We start from the raw sequence: 17,881 nt of genomic DNA, 5'->3' as shown, positions 1-17,881 counted from the left end.
TTCGTTTTTATCAGCCCTTCGAACTATAAGTAGAAGTTTCATCATTGATTTTTTAATAAAGAATATGGCCTGTTCCTATAAATCTCTTCATAGTAATAGGTCTACCACTCCATTTGCTGTACTCATGCTGTACTTTATACTCTGCTATCAGGGCCAAATTCTAATCCTATGTAGGAGCTGCAAATTAAAAAAAAAAAAAAAAAAGCAAAACAGGAAAGGAGAGCTCTCATTAAATATTCCATTTCTTACCAGTATGTTTTTTTTAATTATTCTCTAGAATTATAAAGGAACTTTAAAACCCAAAAATTTCATGTATGAGGATCAGAAATAATTTCCACCTTCCATAGCATGGAATTATTTTGCTTAGAATATGATTTTAATCTCTGCCTAGTCATTTCTCCCACCCTTAATAAACGGTCGCGTTCCTTGGCATTCGTGATCTTTTCTTTTGTAAAGCAGGAGTTGACATTTAAACTGAAAAGCAGAGAGAAAGTTGAGATGAGCAGAAATGTCATTGTGCCCATTTCTTTTTCCCATCTTCCCTCTGTAGGAAAAACATTGCAGGAAGAGCAGATTGAAAGGGTAACGTGGCATAAGCTTTAGTACAGGCGTACTGAGGATAGAGCCTTTCCAGAGTATTCTCCCGTACAGGGTGGCGTCACATGACAACCTCTCCCTACTCTTGATGCTTGCCAGTAGGGCTTTTTTATAGACAGAAGTAACACAAACATTTAATTGGAGCCAAAATGAATTTTAAATGTCTGCAATTTCCCCTGAAAGATACAGTCAATAAAAGAAGAAGATAGCGGGTATGAAAAGAAGGAGAAGAATTTATTGTGCTAAGGAAATTACTTTCATTTTTTTTTAAACTATGAAAATGCTAAATTCTATCTGGCAGTCGTCCTGCCTTTAATACATATATTCAACTCCAGTAGTCCTAGCTCAGGGAGTATCTCAAGCAAGCCACAAAATCTGTGAGAAACACTCTAAAGCAGGACTTCAGTATATGCATAGCCTCATAAATTCCCTCTCATATGGGAACTTTTATAGGAAACTTTAAAAATCAATGTTTCTACCTCCACAAAAAAAAAAGAACAGGGCAGAAATAAAGAACACCACTGTAGGGTGGTTCATTTATTTAAAATTGTTGATTTCCCTTTTTAAAGGGAAAAATCCTATTGACCTGATGTAACCTTAATATCCAATCTAAGTTTGAAAATTTTCCTTCCTGGGAAACAAGATAAAAGAATCATGAAGGTTACCAGTGAACTAGCAGACAAATGTTTAATTTGCATTCTGCAGCAGATAGACTGTTTCTTTTTTGTTTTACAATAGAAGCATACTTTGCTTTTAAACGTAAACAAAAAAACATTTATGGTTTTCGTCTTGAAACCTGTTTACTGATATGCATGGGACATACATGAATATATAGATTGGGCAACGTGTATATGCCTCTGTCTGTGACAGTGAAAATAAAAGAAATGTGGTATCAGTTTCACCAACTCATATCCTACGTAGTTCGTGGCCAGATTTAGGTCGAGGTCTAGATCCAGATCGCTAGAGGTTAACCTTTAGTTCTAGACTGTTTAATAGGATGTTGCTCTTAATGACTAGATCTGACTGGATCTAGTAATTTCACACTGTTATTTAAATCAGTACTTTGTTCTTAAAACTTGAGTTGTTTTAAATATATTTCTTTTGCGCTCAGCGCCTCTTATGTTTCCTTTTAGAAATCCCCTTTGTCTTCCTTGCCGCACAACCTTTACCCTAAGTACAACTTCAGCAGCACTAACCCATTTGCTGATTCTCTTCAGTTCAACGCTGACAAGGTTGGATAATGCCATTGTCTTGCCATTCGTTGCCTTTTGCAAATGTTTCGTTCTTTGTTGTGCCTTTGTCCTAGTTCACTGTTTACTAAATTGGGGCAGGGAAAAAAAAAAAAAGCAAAACTGTGTGTTTGGAGTGGGCATGCAGATCCTTTCATAAGCACATTTTTTTTTGCCAGAGCATATTCATTTTTATAGCTGAAATTAGATGGCCCTTCTGAACAGTAAGGGAGAATCGTGAGTCCAGTGCCTTTCCTATATTTTGGTGTGAGTTAAATTTCCTGATATTTGAATTTTTGTTAGTTGCCAAATGTATGAAGTACTTTCACACATAATTTATTTAAAGCCTTGTATTGATTTAAATCCTTCTCAGACTTCTACAAGGTGGTCCTAAAAAAGCCCTTCTGTAAGTTAATCACTCCACAAATAATTGTGTGTATGCAGGAGTATGTTGAATATTCATAAAGTGTGTCCATATAAATGCCTGAATGAGGAAACATGCCCCTGTTTCAATGCTTGTAAACCTATACTTGGATAGCCTCATATTCCGATGAAATTATCAACCCAGAATTGAAACAAAAACTTACTTACAAGAATCTCTATATGATAATTTGATCATGATAAGGAAGAAAGCTCTCAACAGTTTCAGGAAGCATTTTATGAATATTCATTGGGTTTTCATGTTATTGTAATATGGATAACCAAAGATGTTGTATCTGAAGGAATATGTTTTCTGTTACTATAGGAATTACAGAATTCAAGTAGAGTTATCTTCCGTTGTTCCCCAACTAACCCTTTTGCTCCCACACCATTTAAGGTTTGTCTCAGTGTGAAATTTCCATGAGTAAGTAGGTGTGTTACCGTGTGCTATGTGTGTGTTACACTTGTGTGCATACATGGCATGGAGTGATCTCAAGTGCACTTTGCATTTTTTGCCAATGGAGGCTAAACAATCTCTGTTAAGGAATTGTATTTTCGTTAATAAATCTTAAGTGTCAACCACAAGCTAATTACATGATCTCATTCAGAAGGAGGGTTTTCGGGAGTAGTAAAATAGAACACCTAATCGCTTGCCCCTTTAGTAAATATAAATAACAGGCTTGTATTCCCTTTATGATGAGTCAGTAATGTGAGGACCCACCGTTTTAGTTTACTCACGGTATGAAAATGGTGTGCCTAAGTCAGTTCCTAAACAGTTTTTTAGGCAGATTTTGTTATTTTTAAGTAAACTAACAGCTCAGGAAAGATATGCAGCAAGATCTATAACGTTTGCATCCATAAATTTATTAAAATTATGGGAGGTTTAAATCAGATTTTGTCCCCCTTTTTAAAAACCAAATGGGCTTAACCTATACTTGCTAATATTCTCTCTTGTTATAGAGAAGTTGTTTTTATTTTAACCAGAAAAAAAGTAAATTCCATACTCCCCCCTCCCCCACTCCCTGCCTCCCCCGCCGCCCCTACCTTAGTATGTTAAATGAACCTTGATTGTTTGCTGGACATTTTTATTTGTACGTTGTTGATTTGAGGGTTTTATGGCACAGTATTTGGGAAGATAACAAGGGTTTTGTTTGCAGTGGTAGTTTTTGTCTGGGTGGCCAGCTGTGTGTAAACCAAACATTTGAACACAGTAGATTCTGTCACTTGAAAATCTATTGCCTATAAGTCTCTACCAATGAGCTCTCTGTTACTTTGCCAGAAAAATAGTAATTGATATTTATTAGGTTCATTTTGGGGCAGCTTAGCATCCTAACGTGGTTTCTGAATCAACAAAGAAAGATCACCTTCAGTGCTATATAGTTGTAGTATTAGGTGTATTTTGTGGTATTCTGGTTCTTGACACGAGTTAACAATGTCTAACTATTTGTGCATGCTTATCATCTGATGTGTTCTATAGGAAGTTTTTTTTTTTCATCAAAATCTTTTTCCAGATCCACACATATAAAATGAGGTATATCAGAGGGATTTTTGTATGAAAAAAAGGTAAAATAAGAAGAATAGGAAAAATGTTGATTCAAGGCATCAGGGACAGCTTCATACCATGGTTAGAACTTTAAGTGGGTATCTCTGAGCGTTGGATTAGGTACTAGCTATGGAAGTTGGAGGAGACAGCATGGCATAATGGAAAGCGCATTGGATTAAGAACTAAAAGAAATCTAGTACCGGTGTGATTTTGAACAACATCATCTCATGGCCTCAGGTCTTTCATCTGCAAAATGAATAAAATGAGCTCAGTGACTTATGGGCCTTTCCAACTCTAATATTCTATTTGATAATCTGCAATATAAGAGCTTGATACCAAGCCCTTTTTTTGAAGTAGGACCGATAGCCCCAAGTGACAGCAAGTATGGCGTACTCTGGGTTTGTGTGAAGTGGTCTCTTGTGTTTTCTCACTTACCTTGTGAACTCCCTTGGCAAGGGAATGATGGGGCCGTCCCTTAAAACCTGCTCCTCAGATCTGAGTCTGTGCGCTCTGTGCTAACAAACCAGCTCCCCTGGTAGATGAGCCTGCACGTGTAATGCTCATTTTCATGGGTTTGTTAAGAGAGTCATTTGGAGAGAGGATTCAGGTAGCGATGAAGAATTCTTTATATATAGTCTGACTGCCAGCCTTTGAATGCCTTTCATTGTTTGATTAACTTATTTGTTCATTTTTTTTTCCAATTTCTTGGAAGACTTTTCTAGACACACAAAATCTCGCCTAGACCCCTGCATATTTATGAAAACTTTTGAATGAGAATTTTTTTCCAAAGGGGGAAGTTTGCACAGTTTTTTTCTATCTTGTCATTTAAGCCTTCAAATTGAAAAAAAATCATTGGCCTAAAATACCAAATAATAGTTTAATGAATTATACTTTTTTATTATATATTATGCTATTTTTTACTATATTTAAACTTTACCTGAATCCTGTCTACCATTGTATATACATTTTTTGATTATATATGTGTTTTAAAGCCCGTTTTTGACATTATACTTTTATTTCTTTTACTTACGTTGGTCTTCCTTAGACTGCACATACCCACTGTATTCTTCTTGTTCCCGCAGGCACCCAGTCAGTCAGAATCAGAGCCGGAAAAGGCTCCATTGTGCAATGTGCCTCCACCCCCTTCTTCAGCGTCTAAAGAAATGAGCAGCGATCATACACAGTCATCCACAAGCAAAGTCTCAGAAGATGTGGACAAAGAGGATGAGTTTGGTTACAGCTGGAGTAAGTTGTCTTTTGTGATGCATTCAGTTATAATAGCGACATTAAAGTAGCTCTGGGTTTCTCAAGGCTTATGCCCTGGGTGGATAAGTATGTTTCAGCTTTAGTTATATATACTGCAATTTTGTTTGGAAAAAATACTGTTTGTTTTGCCTGGATACAGCCCACATTCCCAAAGCATGAAATCATATTCTCCTTTCCTCTAACTCAACGTTCCTGCTAAGCCCATTTTGCCATTTGCATGAACATTAAAGAGGGCAGGGCACTCTCTCAGAACCTAGTACAGAATCCGCCACCTTGTGGTCTTGAACAAGTCATTGCCCCTCTCCAGACCTCACATTCCTCATTGTAAAGTTTGGTTGCTGTTCATATTTTGCCTTGAACTCTGGTATTGTCTTGCCTAGGGTGGTAGCATAGTATGTGTTGAGATAAAAACTTGGGGCCTTTGGCAAGTTGTTTAACTGCCTCTAAGTTTTTGCCCAGTGGCTAGATCTCTTTTGAAAATTCAGTCCTCACCTCAGGTTGCTAACATCAAATTTGATAATGTCTGAGGAGTGCAAACCACAATGTCTGAAGCACAGGAAGCATTCAAAGGCAGCTATTCTTAGGATCATTGGGGTGTCTGTTTTTCTAATGAAAGAAGCCTTTTTATAAGGAAATATTAAACATTTAGTGAAAAGTTACTCATGTATCAGTGCTTTAAGAAGTTCTGTTTTAAAAAAATATAATTCCTTTAAGAAAGCCGTGGTATATGCTTTTAGGAAGCACAGGTATATGCTTTTGTGCCGCTGGATTCTAGAAGCAATCAGGAAATGGCAGTTTATGAAGTTGGCGCAGGTAAGAATCAATATGGAATGCAAGACATCAGCCGTGTAGTAACATTTTCTAAGAGAAGATTTGTAAAGTTTGCAGTTTTCTAAGTCTGTTTTCAATAAAATAAGAGTATATTGCTAATCCATTAAGGTGGCCAGAATATACTCTGAAGAAAACATGAAAGGGAATATCATGTCACAAGCTACCCCAATACTTAGGGGCTTAAGGAAACAGTTATTACTGTGTTGTGGTGTTGTGGTCGACTGGGCTCAGCTGGATTGGGCCTTAAGGGTAGCTCACTCGCATGGCTAGAAATCTGTGTTGGCTCCTGGCTGGTTGTTCATCTGGGCCTGTGGCCTAGGGCACCTCCATGTAGCCTTGCCCTCTCAGATTCAAGAATAAATTGTACCTCTTGAACATGTGGGATGGGAGAGTTGAATGGTCTCATCTACTGAAGACATGGGTCCTAAATCTGAGACGGGTACATTGATTTGTCCTGGCCTAATGGCTCTGTGCAATAAGACAATGCATCCTCTTTATTCTGGGTGTATGTACCAAGCAGCTGCCCAACATGGTGTGACACACATAGGTCAGTTTTTCTATGGGAGAGATGTCTCCACTGATCAGTGAAGATAAATCCTTCACTGAGAAGAATGTTCTCTTCTCTGTGAATGATAAACTAGTGCTTTGTTTTAATCAGAGTCTTTTGAGAGTTGGTTAATAATGAATCTCTTGGGCCTGATCACCCAGATGAGCTGATTAATTAGACAGGATACTGTCTGCACACTAGATGCAAAGAAATTCCTCAGAGTTTGGGTACTCCAGGAACCCAGTCTTGACGCCTAGGGGACCAGATTTTTCTTAGCTTTCCTTAACTGCCAAGGATTTACATTTTGGTCCAAGTAATGCTCTTTTGAAGCCAGATGACCCTCCATAGTAAAACATCTGGCTGTGAATTAACCTATAATTTGTTGTTGTTGTTGTTTTGTTGTGCGTAGAAAATATCAGAGAGCGTTATGGAACCCTAACAGGAGAGCTCCATATGATTGAACTGGAGAAAGGTCGTAGTGGTTTGGGTCTAAGTCTTGCTGGAAACAAAGACCGATCCAGGATGAGTGTCTTTATAGTGGGGATCGATCCAAATGGAGCAGCTGGGAAAGATGGTCGACTGCAGATTGCAGACGAGCTTCTAGAGGTAAATTCTTAATGGAAAATGCTGAATTCATTGCTGAATTGGTGCACTGGAGTCATCAGTTTCCAGAAAATCCACCCGGGCCTCATATGGTGACTGAGAAAACTGTTGCTTGCCTAATAAAATAGATGTGCTGCAGCAAGTTTGGCTCTAAACCAAATCTCTGCTAAGTAGAGTCCATGTTCCCATTAACTTCCATTAAAAGGTTGTGACTGTGTCGCACCAGAAACAATTTTTGCCCCAAGACGGTAATAAAGATCACACTTCAAAAACATTTTTTTGTGTGCTGCATTTTTATTAGGAGCTTTTGAAAAGCCAAACGACCAATCACTCCTTAGTAATGAGATTGACCCACTGGACGTTCTGGAAGTTGAATTCCTAGTGGTAGAAGCGATAGGGGTCGGGTGAGGTGGGGTCAAGGTTAAGGCTAAATAACAAAAACAATAACTCAGCCCTCCAAACCAAATAAATTTCTGGACCAGACTTTATAGTGTTTAGAATCACATGTGCTTGTTTTGTTTGTCCTTGCCTCCTGGAGGCTGGGATCCACGTGTCTTTATATTGCCTTAATACTCTTCCTTGCACTCCTGTGTGCTTCTCCCTTGGCCAGGAAGGCTCAGTCAGCAGGGGCTAAGTGACTAGATGACGGGAAGTTTCCATTAGGTACTGTTCTGCTTGGGCACGTTCTGCTTCCCAAATCCCTGGTCTGCTGGAGTGCTTCTCCCAGCGGCCAATCCCAGGGCCTGATTCTTGAGACTAACTAAGATCTGCGACCACAGGGACTTCCCTTGATGATCTGCGGAGGTCACTAGTGCTTCCAGGAGAGCCCTTGCTTTGACAGAACATGCTGGAACCCCAGTGCCCTCCAGGAAGCTTGCTGTGCTTTTTTTTTACAGTCCAAGTGCTGCCTCTGTTGTCTATGGGGATCACACTACACACACGTCATCGTAACGTCAGCTTCAAACATGAGCTTTTCTTTACTCTCCTTCAGAGTTAGGTTCATGTTCTTGGAAGAGACATACATACAATATTTTATAGGAAGAAAAAAAATGACCTGTATATTAGCTAGATAAGGTGATAAGAAATGAGCAAAATTAAAATTTCAGGCTCAATTAATGCTATTTGTTTCTCATAGATCAATGGTCAAATTTTATATGGAAGAAGTCATCAGAATGCTTCTTCAATCATTAAATGTGCCCCTTCTAAAGTAAAAATAATTTTTATCAGGTAAGCACTTTCTTTTTCTGGTTTACTAAGTATTTTTGATTAGGCTTTCAATTCAGAGTTCTTTTGAATGAAAATAAGACATTTATAAATGTATGAGTGTTATAGTCCAAAGTCTTTGAGGTTGCAGAATTTTCTCTAATAATCCTTCTGAGTCCTCAAGTAAAAGAATGAATATAATATGAATCATTATGCTATGATAGGTCAATACTCTTTCTTTTAGAAATAAAGATGCGGTAAGTCAGATGGCTGTATGTCCTGGAAATACAGTAGAACCTTTGCCTTCTACCTCAGAGAATTCTCAGAATAAGGAGGTATGTATTTTCTGTATTGGGTATTGGCCCCCAAGGAGTTTATAGCCTAGTACAAGAAACACTCCTGTAAATAGGCACACTGCTTATGTGGAGGCCACTAGTGGGCGTCTGCATGGGGAATAACGAAAGTAGAAAAAGTTGTCAAGTCTCCTTCTGGAGAGAGACAATGACCCCCTAGGGGAAGTGACACATGAAGTGTATGTCGGAAGTAGAAGATGTGGGGGGGGCAGAAACCCTCCAAACTGAGGGCATGCACTGAGGAATGGCGTGTGGACTCTGGCTGATGCAAGGAATGTAAATCACAGGGCATCACTGAATAGTGGGAGCGGGGGAGTGGGTTCCTGGTGAGGAAAGGGTCGCTGAGAGAGAGGAGATAGGGTCAGACCATGGGACTCACGATGGAAACTTTGTCTTTGAGGCCTTGGGGACCTCAGTAAGAATTGTATTTTGAAATACTTCTTTGGAAATGGCACAGAGAAAAATCAGAGGTTGCAGGGAAGAGATGATAAACTGAAGAGGAGGAGGAGGGGGGAAGGGAGGGGGAGGAAGAAGAAGAAGAAGAAAGAAATGGTTATGTCAGAAGTTTCAGAAATTTAGGATCCACCTTAGTGTCACCTTATCCCTGACTAAATGTACTCAGTGAGGAACAGTGAGTGTTTGACGATCTGTTTGTCCAACAAGCACTTGCTGAGTATCTGCCTTGTGTCTGGTGCTGCTTTGGGGGCTGGAAATGGGCTGGTGAAGGACACAGACAAGATGTAGCAAGGTTTGGGTTGGCTCACTTGGTGACTTGGTGGATGGCTGACTTTTACCAAAAAGAATATTAAAAAGCAGATAGCTGTAAAAGTGGAAAACATTCTATTTGAGGCTGCTTGAGAACGAAGTGCCTGTTGAAGAGCCCGGGAGAAGTGTACATGGGGACACTGGGTCTAGAGTTTAGAGAGGAATTCCCTTAGATGCAGATTTGTCATTTGTTGGCCACAGGAGCTGAGGCTCTTATGTACAGAAAACACTTAGAAAGAAGAAGAAGGCCAAGGTCAGAATTATTTAATAGCAATAAGGAGGAAGCCTAACAAAGAGTGCTCAGAGGTAATGAGGAAGGACCAGCGGGCATGTTGCATAGCAGCCAAAGGGTACATTCTCCAGTCTTGAGTGTGGCAAAGAGGTCAAATGAGGAGATGACTAAAGAGAGTCCATTGGACCTGGTAGCCAGGTGATTACTGGTGTTTTTTGAGAGAGCAAATGGTGGCTAAAAAATTAGGACAGAGAAGGCAGTGGCCAGATGGTGAGTCTAGAATTTGGAGTTTTTGGTGGGAGTTCTGATGTGGTAAAGCTTCCAATACTTGTTTAGGATGAGTGAAAGGAGGCATAGAGAATGAAGAGCATAAAATGAGAGAAGCCGTGATGATCGTGGTGGAAGAAGGTGCAGATACGGAAACACTGTCCCGTAAAGGAGCATACAAACACTGGGCACGTTGGTACACGATGCAGGCCGCTCGTTCTGGTGAACTGGGCAGTCATTCACAGTGGTGCACCGAGCGAGTGATTTCTCAAGATTAGAAAGGAGAAAATTTTATTTTCATGTGAATGGTGCTGCATATATCCCTTAGGAAAATGGAATGTTTTAATAATTTTCAAGTAAAACGTTTAATAGCTCCCAAATTCGCTTGATGACTAACAGAGTGAAAAGAGTGAATGGGACCTCTGCTCGTGTTCTGTGTTTAAAAAGCGAGTTTCGCCACTTGGTAGCTGGGTTGCTGTTAGATTTCACTGAGAGGAAACGCAGGCAGTCTTGAGAGCCGCTTTGTGCCTAAAACAATTTGTGGTCTAAAACAATTGCTGTCGCCCCGTTTCGATTCTGTGTCTCCCTCTCTCTCTCTGCCCCTCCCCCGTTCATGCTCTGTCTCTCTCTGTCCCAAAAATAAATAAACGTTGAAAAAAAAAATTAAAAAAAAAAAAAAAGGGGCGCCTGGGTGGCGCAGTCGGTTAAGCGTCCGACTTCAGCCAGGTCACGATCTCGCGGTCCGTGAGTTCGAGCCCCGCGTCGGGCTCTGGGCCGATGGCTCGGAGCCTGGAGCCCGTTTCGATTCTGTGTCTCCCTCTCTCTCTCTGCCCCTCCCCCGTTCATGCTCTGTCTCTCTCTGTCCCAAAAATAAATAAACGTTGAAAAAAAAAAATTAAAAAAAAAAAAAAAACAATTGCTGTCTAATCACGCCTTCTTAGTATTTTGAAGAGAGTCTAATGTTCATAAACGTCATGAAATGTTAGAATAATAACGAACTCTAATACGTGAAACAATTTTGATGAAGTGGCCCTTATTAAGCAAAAATACACAACACTCGGTTGTCTATTTTGCCGTTCTTTCCCTGTGTCAGGCCGAACCAAGTGTGACTACTTCTGAGGCACCTGTGGACCTCTGTTCATTCACAAACGTGCAGCATCTGGAGCTTCCCAAGGTAAGTCTGCTTTGCGTTGGAATGAAAAGGTGTGAGCACCTTCACACCAGTGGTCTAATTTACTGGCCCTCAGAAGTGTGCTGTCAAGCAGCAGCATCAGCATCACCTGGGATCTTGTTAGAAATACGGCCGCTTGGGCCCGCCCACACCTATGGAATGAGAAACCCTGGGGGTGGACCGCGGTTTGGATTTTTATAAGCCTTCTTGGCGATTCTGGCGCACACGGAAGTTTGAGAATTACCGTGTTAATTGATACTTTAGCAGGGACTAAGCTTTTCCTGCCTTTAGGATTATCTCCCAGCATGACGGTTAGCAGTCTTTGCTCTGATACATTCACCAAAGACCTGCTGTGGAGGAAATAAAAAGAATAAAGAAACAAGTTATAGTCTTTGTGCTTCATAAAACCGAAAGCTCCCATTACTAGAAGTTTCACTGATAAACATCAGCGAAGTACTTACTTTTGAAAAGATCTGAACCTTCGGTTCAAATGACCACTTCAAAGAAGTGGTTTCCTGAACAGAAACCTAGAAATGCTCTCAGGTGCTGCGGGCTCATGCTGGAATACAGGCAGGCAGTAGGTGAAGGAGAACACAGAGCCCTGGGGTGCTCAGGGAGAAGGGGAAGGCGGCGGGGCGGTGGGATATTCGCCATGGGCGGAAAGAAGAGAAGTGGTCCATACGCCAGTCTTCAGCGATGAGGCAGGGCAGTGTGATGCTTACCGCCTAGGCTCCAGAGTCTGTCTGTCCACCTTCGATCCTTGCTTCGTCAGGTACACACCTGACACATTACGCGATCTTCCTTTGCCTCCGTTTTCTCACCAGTAAATTGGAGATGATACTATCACCTTTGACCTAGTTTTAGAGGTTAAATAAGTTGTGTGTAAGGAGTTGGCATAATGCCTGGCACACAGCCAGTCTCTGTTAAGTATTTGCGAGGGGTGGGGTGGAGGAAGGCTGTGGCTCTTGATTTTGTTTCTTTTTTTCAATAAATAACCATGAGCAAAATGGATTGCCCTGGTCCTGTCATTTACAGTACACGTAGGAGAAGTCATTATTATGCACAATTTGTCTCCTGGTAGAAGGAGAAGTACATCAAGTCATTAAAGTTTTTGCCTTTTCTACTGAGAAGTTCATACACTTCAGGAACCCCTTGCTCTGTTGCCATGTAAGAGAGAGGATACCTTTCTTTCTCTCCTGCTGGTTTCAGATTGAGTTTCCTTTTCCTCCTAAATCCTGAAGTGTCAGAATTTATAGTATTTAACAGTGCAGTTTTTTTTTCCTACAATTTGTTAATTATGAAGCATTTAAATGTAGGCTGGATTCATTATACTGTGTGCTTTTTTTAAAATACAGGTTTATCGTATCTTTAGAAAAGCCCAAAATAATACATATTTTTTACAAGTACCTTTCATGGCACTGATTTAATTTATTTACCGAGGGTTTAGAATATGAGTACCCAGGAAGTGTTGGTGGAATGACCCAGCTAAACAGATGAATAAGGAACAGAACCCAGTAGCAGCTGAACAGGCAGATTTAGAGCCAAACCTTCCGAGTCGGAGCCCTCTTTTGCCTCTTACAGGCTGGGACCTTGGATAGGGTTCTTAATCTGGAAAACTTCCCCTCTACCAAATGGAGATGATAGTAGTGCTCGCCTCATAGAGTTGTACTGGGAATGAAATTATGTTGTGTGAAGAGTCTAGAACCTTGCACACATACATCAACACTGCCTGTTTTTGTTGTTGTTGTTGTTGTTGTTGTTGTTGTTGTTTTTATTATTAGGAAGGAATAAGCTGGCAGAGAGGGAGATGTCTAACTGCTTGTTGACACTGTTTTTTTGTGATGCTTTCTCCTCCTGCCTCAGGCTGCCTGATGAAGGTGTTCTTTAGATGTTTAATCGTCCTGATCCCCTGTTCAGAATCTTTCAAGGACTTCCATTCCCAGACAGATAAAGTCTCTTGACCTGGCATTCAGCAGTGGGGTGGACAGAGGCCTGCTTTGTCAGAAGCCCTTCTGAGTGATCTCCCATAAATCACTTGGAAGCTTGATATCACTGGTCCCCGCTCTCCTCTTCTGTAGATGGGGCTGCTTGTTTCAGGGGTTACTTCTGAGATTCTTCAAGCTAATGGACAAGCTGCCCTCATTCTATAGCAGCTTAAGAGCTATTCTCTGTCTTTAGCCTACTGCTGATTTATTCAGCAGTTGTCTAACATGTACACTTCCCTTTCTGAAATAGTTGCTGTGGGGGAAACCTAAGAACTTGGAAGAATGTCAGATTTTATTGCCCACAGAAAGCTTCTGATTATATGTCGATTTCAAACACATCTGAAGCTCGGTAACTGAAATGTGTTTATTGATGAAAGCCAAAGTGAATAAAGGGGAATATTCAAGGATCTTTTAAGATCAGCTGACAGAAGAAGCAATCAACTATGACTTAAAATGTGGGCTTTTGGAGCCACTTGGCTTTTCTGGGCCTCAGTTTCCTTACCTACAGTATAGGGAAATAATAATACCTTTATATTGGAAGTATTTTTGTAAAGATTAAACGAAAGAATTTGTATAAAGCACTTAGCGTGGTGTGTAAATGTGATGTGTCTCCTGATCATATGGGGGCCCCCACATGTGGGGTGACGATCTGGTGGAAGCCAATGGCACAGGTGGTAAAAGCATTTACTTGTAGTAGAACAAGGAAGATAGAAATTTACTGAACATGCCGCAGGGGAGCAGTAGGCAGGACAGCAAAGGAGAGGCTGTCTGCAACCAGGGAGGGACTGGGGGCTATAGTTAAAGTGAGAAGGTGAGGAGGTAAGGCAACAAATGGAATTTTCCCTGTTTGGGTAACTGTGCCTGGTTATAAGTAGCCTATTGGTTAGTTAGGGCCTGTGGATATTTTGAGGGGGGGGGGGTCACCTGATGAGCCTGCCTGTATTCAGCCAGGGGGTCGCTGTGGGCTCTTTCTACATTCCGTCACCCAAGCCTATTTGCCTAAAGCAGCCTTTACACTTGGCACAGTTTGAGTTATTATTTGCAAGTTAATATTTTAACCATGAGGTTCTGAATGCTCCACAGAATGTAGCCTTGGAGGAAGCCCTTGCTAAAAATGACATGTTAAGAGATTGCATATGGTATAAGCCTGTCCACTCTGAACCCCATTATTAGTCGACTCTGGAAAGAAAATGCAAGAAAGCAAAGAAGGGAGAATTAACCAATCTTCTAGCATTCATACGTCATCTGCAGGTCTGTGTCCTTTATACTCCCAGTATTTTGAAAAATTACGTTTATTTGAAAAAAATTAAAGGTAAAGTCACACGTGCACTGTGTTCTATACTTCTCAGCAACCCTGTGCGATTGGTTTGGCTTTTCCCACTTGTAACAGTTCCCATAACTCAAAATGGTACCTACCGCTAGAACTTAAACTCTAGTCTTACATTTGCCATTCCTTGTTTCAACTTGCACCAGGGCCCATTCACCTTTCCAAAAGACCTGTGTCTTATGAGTCTTCTACTTCATTCAGACTGACTTGTATCAAGAGCCCATGGAGATTTATTTTGAGAATTCATCCCTCCTTGCCTCTGCACTTGGGATGCCCTTCTGCTTTCTTTTAGCTTATCTACACCCTGGATAACTCAAGACCTAGTTTAATCTAATGCCTGTTTATTTTTTCATACCCCTTCAACATTCTGGCCTATGTAATGCTTACTAGTAATATCTTCATTTATTTGTCATTTAACGAATCATAGCTCAAGAGCATGTCTCTTGCAGTGAACATTCATGTGGGTAAATTTTCTGTACGTCTATATTGCAAACACGTTAAAAAGGAAGAAACTGCCATACTTTTAATCCCATCACAAGTGGGGGGTTATATAGTATGGGGTACCATAGTTCATGCCAAGTATGCAAGAAGGAGGAATGCACGGATGCTTACATGCCACGTGTGCACAAAGGAAAGATGTCAAGTGTACTTGAAGAGTACAAGGAGGGGAGAATAGTTTTTGTTATTGTTCCAAAACAGAAATTGTAGTAACAGGTCATTTCTAGTTCTGTTTTGACTTCTTAAACACTTGAGACAGGTTGATCATCTTTTTTTTCTTTTTAACCCCCCCCCTTTTGAAGTGAGAAAATAGAAGTATAAACAAAGTTTATAATGTATATAATCTGAACCCTTAGTGTTGACTGAAATGCCAGTTCAGTTTATCAGACGAAATATTTTTGATTAAAGAAAGATTGATTTTTTAGTACACATTGTCCTAGGAAAGTACCTATACATCAAAGCAGGTGACAACCTTACATGGTTGTCAGAGATAGGTTTCGTGTCCACACAGTTTTATAGGCTAAAAGTCTTCAAATAGCATTGAGAATTTTGGGGGGAATGTTCCAACTTCAAAATAGCTCTCCTGACAATAATAGGAGTTTAGCTTTGTTGCACTTTTAATTCTTGTTCACTCTTTTCTAGCTGTTTAATTATACAACTGTTGCTCCATAAATAATTTGGTCCCTTAATTTGTTTCACCTTCTCTGTATGGTGGTGTTTTAATAACTGGCTCAGAACAGTGCTTCTCAGCTCTTTTTCTGTTAAGTACTGTATGTACTGTGGCAGAAGTGAGGTGGAGAGCTAAGCAGTTAGCTAAGACATTGCTCTCATGCCCTGTTATCCTTTACCCGTGTTTTATCCTGTTCTTCTGATACCAGTAACGTCTGTATATATGTATACACATGCTTATTTTTATAGGACTCCAGGTGGAATTGGAACATTTCGCATTTGCAGGTGTGCGCCTTATTGTTCCTTTTAGGACTCTGCCTGTTGCCAATAACAAAAACAACAACAAGAAAAACCAACTTCCTCCGACAGGCTTAGTCAAAGAAGGGGATTTATGGGCTCCGGTTACTGGGCAGCGATCCTCAGGGATAGTTGATCCTGTGGCTCTGTCGTGTTGTCAAGAACCAGTTCTTCTCCTCCCTGCACAGCCGTGAAGGGTCAGCGGTATCCCCGGGCTGGTCTTCTCTCAGTTTTACAACGGCTGCCAACCACAGTTGGGGTCATGTGCCACTTCTTCCACATGCAGGGTGGGGGCAGAGTGGCTGTCCCAAAATGCGGAGCACAAGTCCTGAGACCCGTGCTGTTAAGCCAGTTCAGATCATATGCCTGCTCTTGAGCTATAGGGACTGTGGCCAGGGGACTGGAATTGTACTATGGACTTCACTCATTCACGCTCCATCCTTGGGGTCATTTATCCACTGTTACATAATGACTCACCACAAAATTTAGGAGCTTAAAACAATAGACATTTATTATCTCTGTTTCTGTGGATCAGGAATTGGGGAGCAGTTCAACTGGGTGGTCTGGTGAGACTCTGTTGTACATTTTGCCAACGAACGGCCAGCTAAGGGCTGCAGGCATCTGAAGGCTTGACGGAGGCTACAGGATCCGCATCCGGGCTGGTTTGCTTAAATGACTGTTGGCAGGAGGTTCCCATTGCCTCTCTGAGGTGCTGCTTTCATGTCCTCATGACAGGGAACCGGCTTCCCTCAGAGCAGGTCATCTAAGAGGGAGAGTAAGGAGAAGCCCCAGGGCCTTTTGACATAGTTGTGAAATTACACACCATTCTTTCTGTTCTGTATTTTATAATCAGGCAACCAAATCCAGCCCACATTTCAGCATCTCCTTCTTGAAGGGAGGAATGGTGAAGAGTTTGTATACATATTTTATTTATCTTTTTTATTTATTTCTTAATTTTTTTAATGTTTATTTGTGAGAGAGAGCCTGCACATGCGTGTATGTGAGTGGGGGAGGAGCAGAGAGAGAGGGAGACACGGAATCTGAGGCAGGCTCCAGGCTCTGAGCTGTCAGCATAGAGCCTGACGCAGGGCTTGAACACACAAACCATGAGATCAGGACCTCAGCCGAAGTCAGATGCTTAACCTACTGAGCCACCCAGACACCCCTGTATATATATTTTAAAACCACCACCCAACACGTAGGCAGAGAGGAAGAGAGCCAGCGAGAGAGAGAGAGAGAGAGAGAGAGAGAGAGAGAGCGAGCTCCTGTATGTTATTTGAGGCAGCAGGGGGAATGGGGCTGGATATTCTTGAAAACAAATGTATGAGCTTATACAAAAGAGTAAGATGAGAATGGGCATTAAGCAAACAACCAGCAAATGCTCACTGTACTAGTAAAATACTTTCCTGACTGCAGGTAAGTGAATAGGCAATAATAGAATCAAATCCCAGAGTTGAGTACATACAATCATTGTAGATACAGAGTAATACTCAAACAAATATTTCTTTGTGGTAATAGGAAAGACCATTGGTGTAGAAAATCCCAAATAGAATGTTTAACTATATTAGATGCACTTGGCATTGGCATTGGGATTTTATCTTTTTGGTAGCACATTCACCTTCCTACTCATTAATCCTGATTCTTTTACCACTAAATCAGGATTCAGGTCTCAAAATCCTGGCAAGTTGAGAGAATTTATCTGGAGTAAATCCAGTTACATTCTGTAGAGTAACAAGCAGAAGGAACGTATACTGTATATAGCGCATCAAGTTTCCGATCCCTTTCTTATCACATCCGATCCTCAGAGCAATGTCATGGTTGGGCAAGAACAGCATGGGTTTGAACTGTGTGGGTCCATTTATATGTGGGCATTTTTGATAATAAAGGATAGCACTGCAGTTTATTTTCTCTTCCTTATGATTTTCTTAACATTTTCTTTTCTCTAGCTTACTTCATCGGAAGACACAGTATACAATGATATAACATGCAAAATGCGTTACTCAGCCATTTATGTTATCAATAATAAGACTTCCATTCTGTGGTAGGCTGTTGGTAGTTCAGCTTTGGAGGAGTCAGCA

General features: G+C 40.9%; 1 protein-coding gene across 20 annotated transcripts in view; it reads left to right on the top strand.

Annotated features, from left to right (window-relative positions):
* Positions 1–17,881, top strand: part of MPDZ (multiple PDZ domain crumbs cell polarity complex component) — a 162,605-nt gene that overhangs the window by 125,288 nt on the left and 19,436 nt on the right. For 8 of the 20 annotated variants that reach the window (XM_043566183.1, XM_043566172.1, XM_043566181.1 and 5 more), the window contains 5 exons: positions 4,872–5,034; positions 6,843–7,039; positions 8,172–8,263; positions 8,484–8,574; positions 10,950–11,030. In XM_043566183.1, the coding sequence (XP_043422118.1) occupies positions 4,872–5,034; positions 6,843–7,039; positions 8,172–8,263; positions 8,484–8,574; positions 10,950–11,030 (624 nt within the window). Of the gene's footprint in view, positions 1–1,730; positions 1,830–2,571; positions 2,644–4,871; positions 5,035–6,842; positions 7,040–8,171; positions 8,264–8,483; positions 8,575–10,949; positions 11,031–17,881 lie in introns of all 20 variants that reach the window. The other 12 variants (XM_043566170.1, XM_043566169.1, XM_043566167.1 and 9 more) reach the window with 2 other exon arrangements.

Source organism: Prionailurus bengalensis, chromosome D4 (genome assembly GCF_016509475.1).
Source record: "Prionailurus bengalensis isolate Pbe53 chromosome D4, Fcat_Pben_1.1_paternal_pri, whole genome shotgun sequence".
In the NCBI taxonomy this organism is placed as follows: Eukaryota; Metazoa; Chordata; class Mammalia; order Carnivora; family Felidae; genus Prionailurus; species Prionailurus bengalensis.
This window is presented reverse-complemented; position numbering and strand designations above follow the sequence as displayed.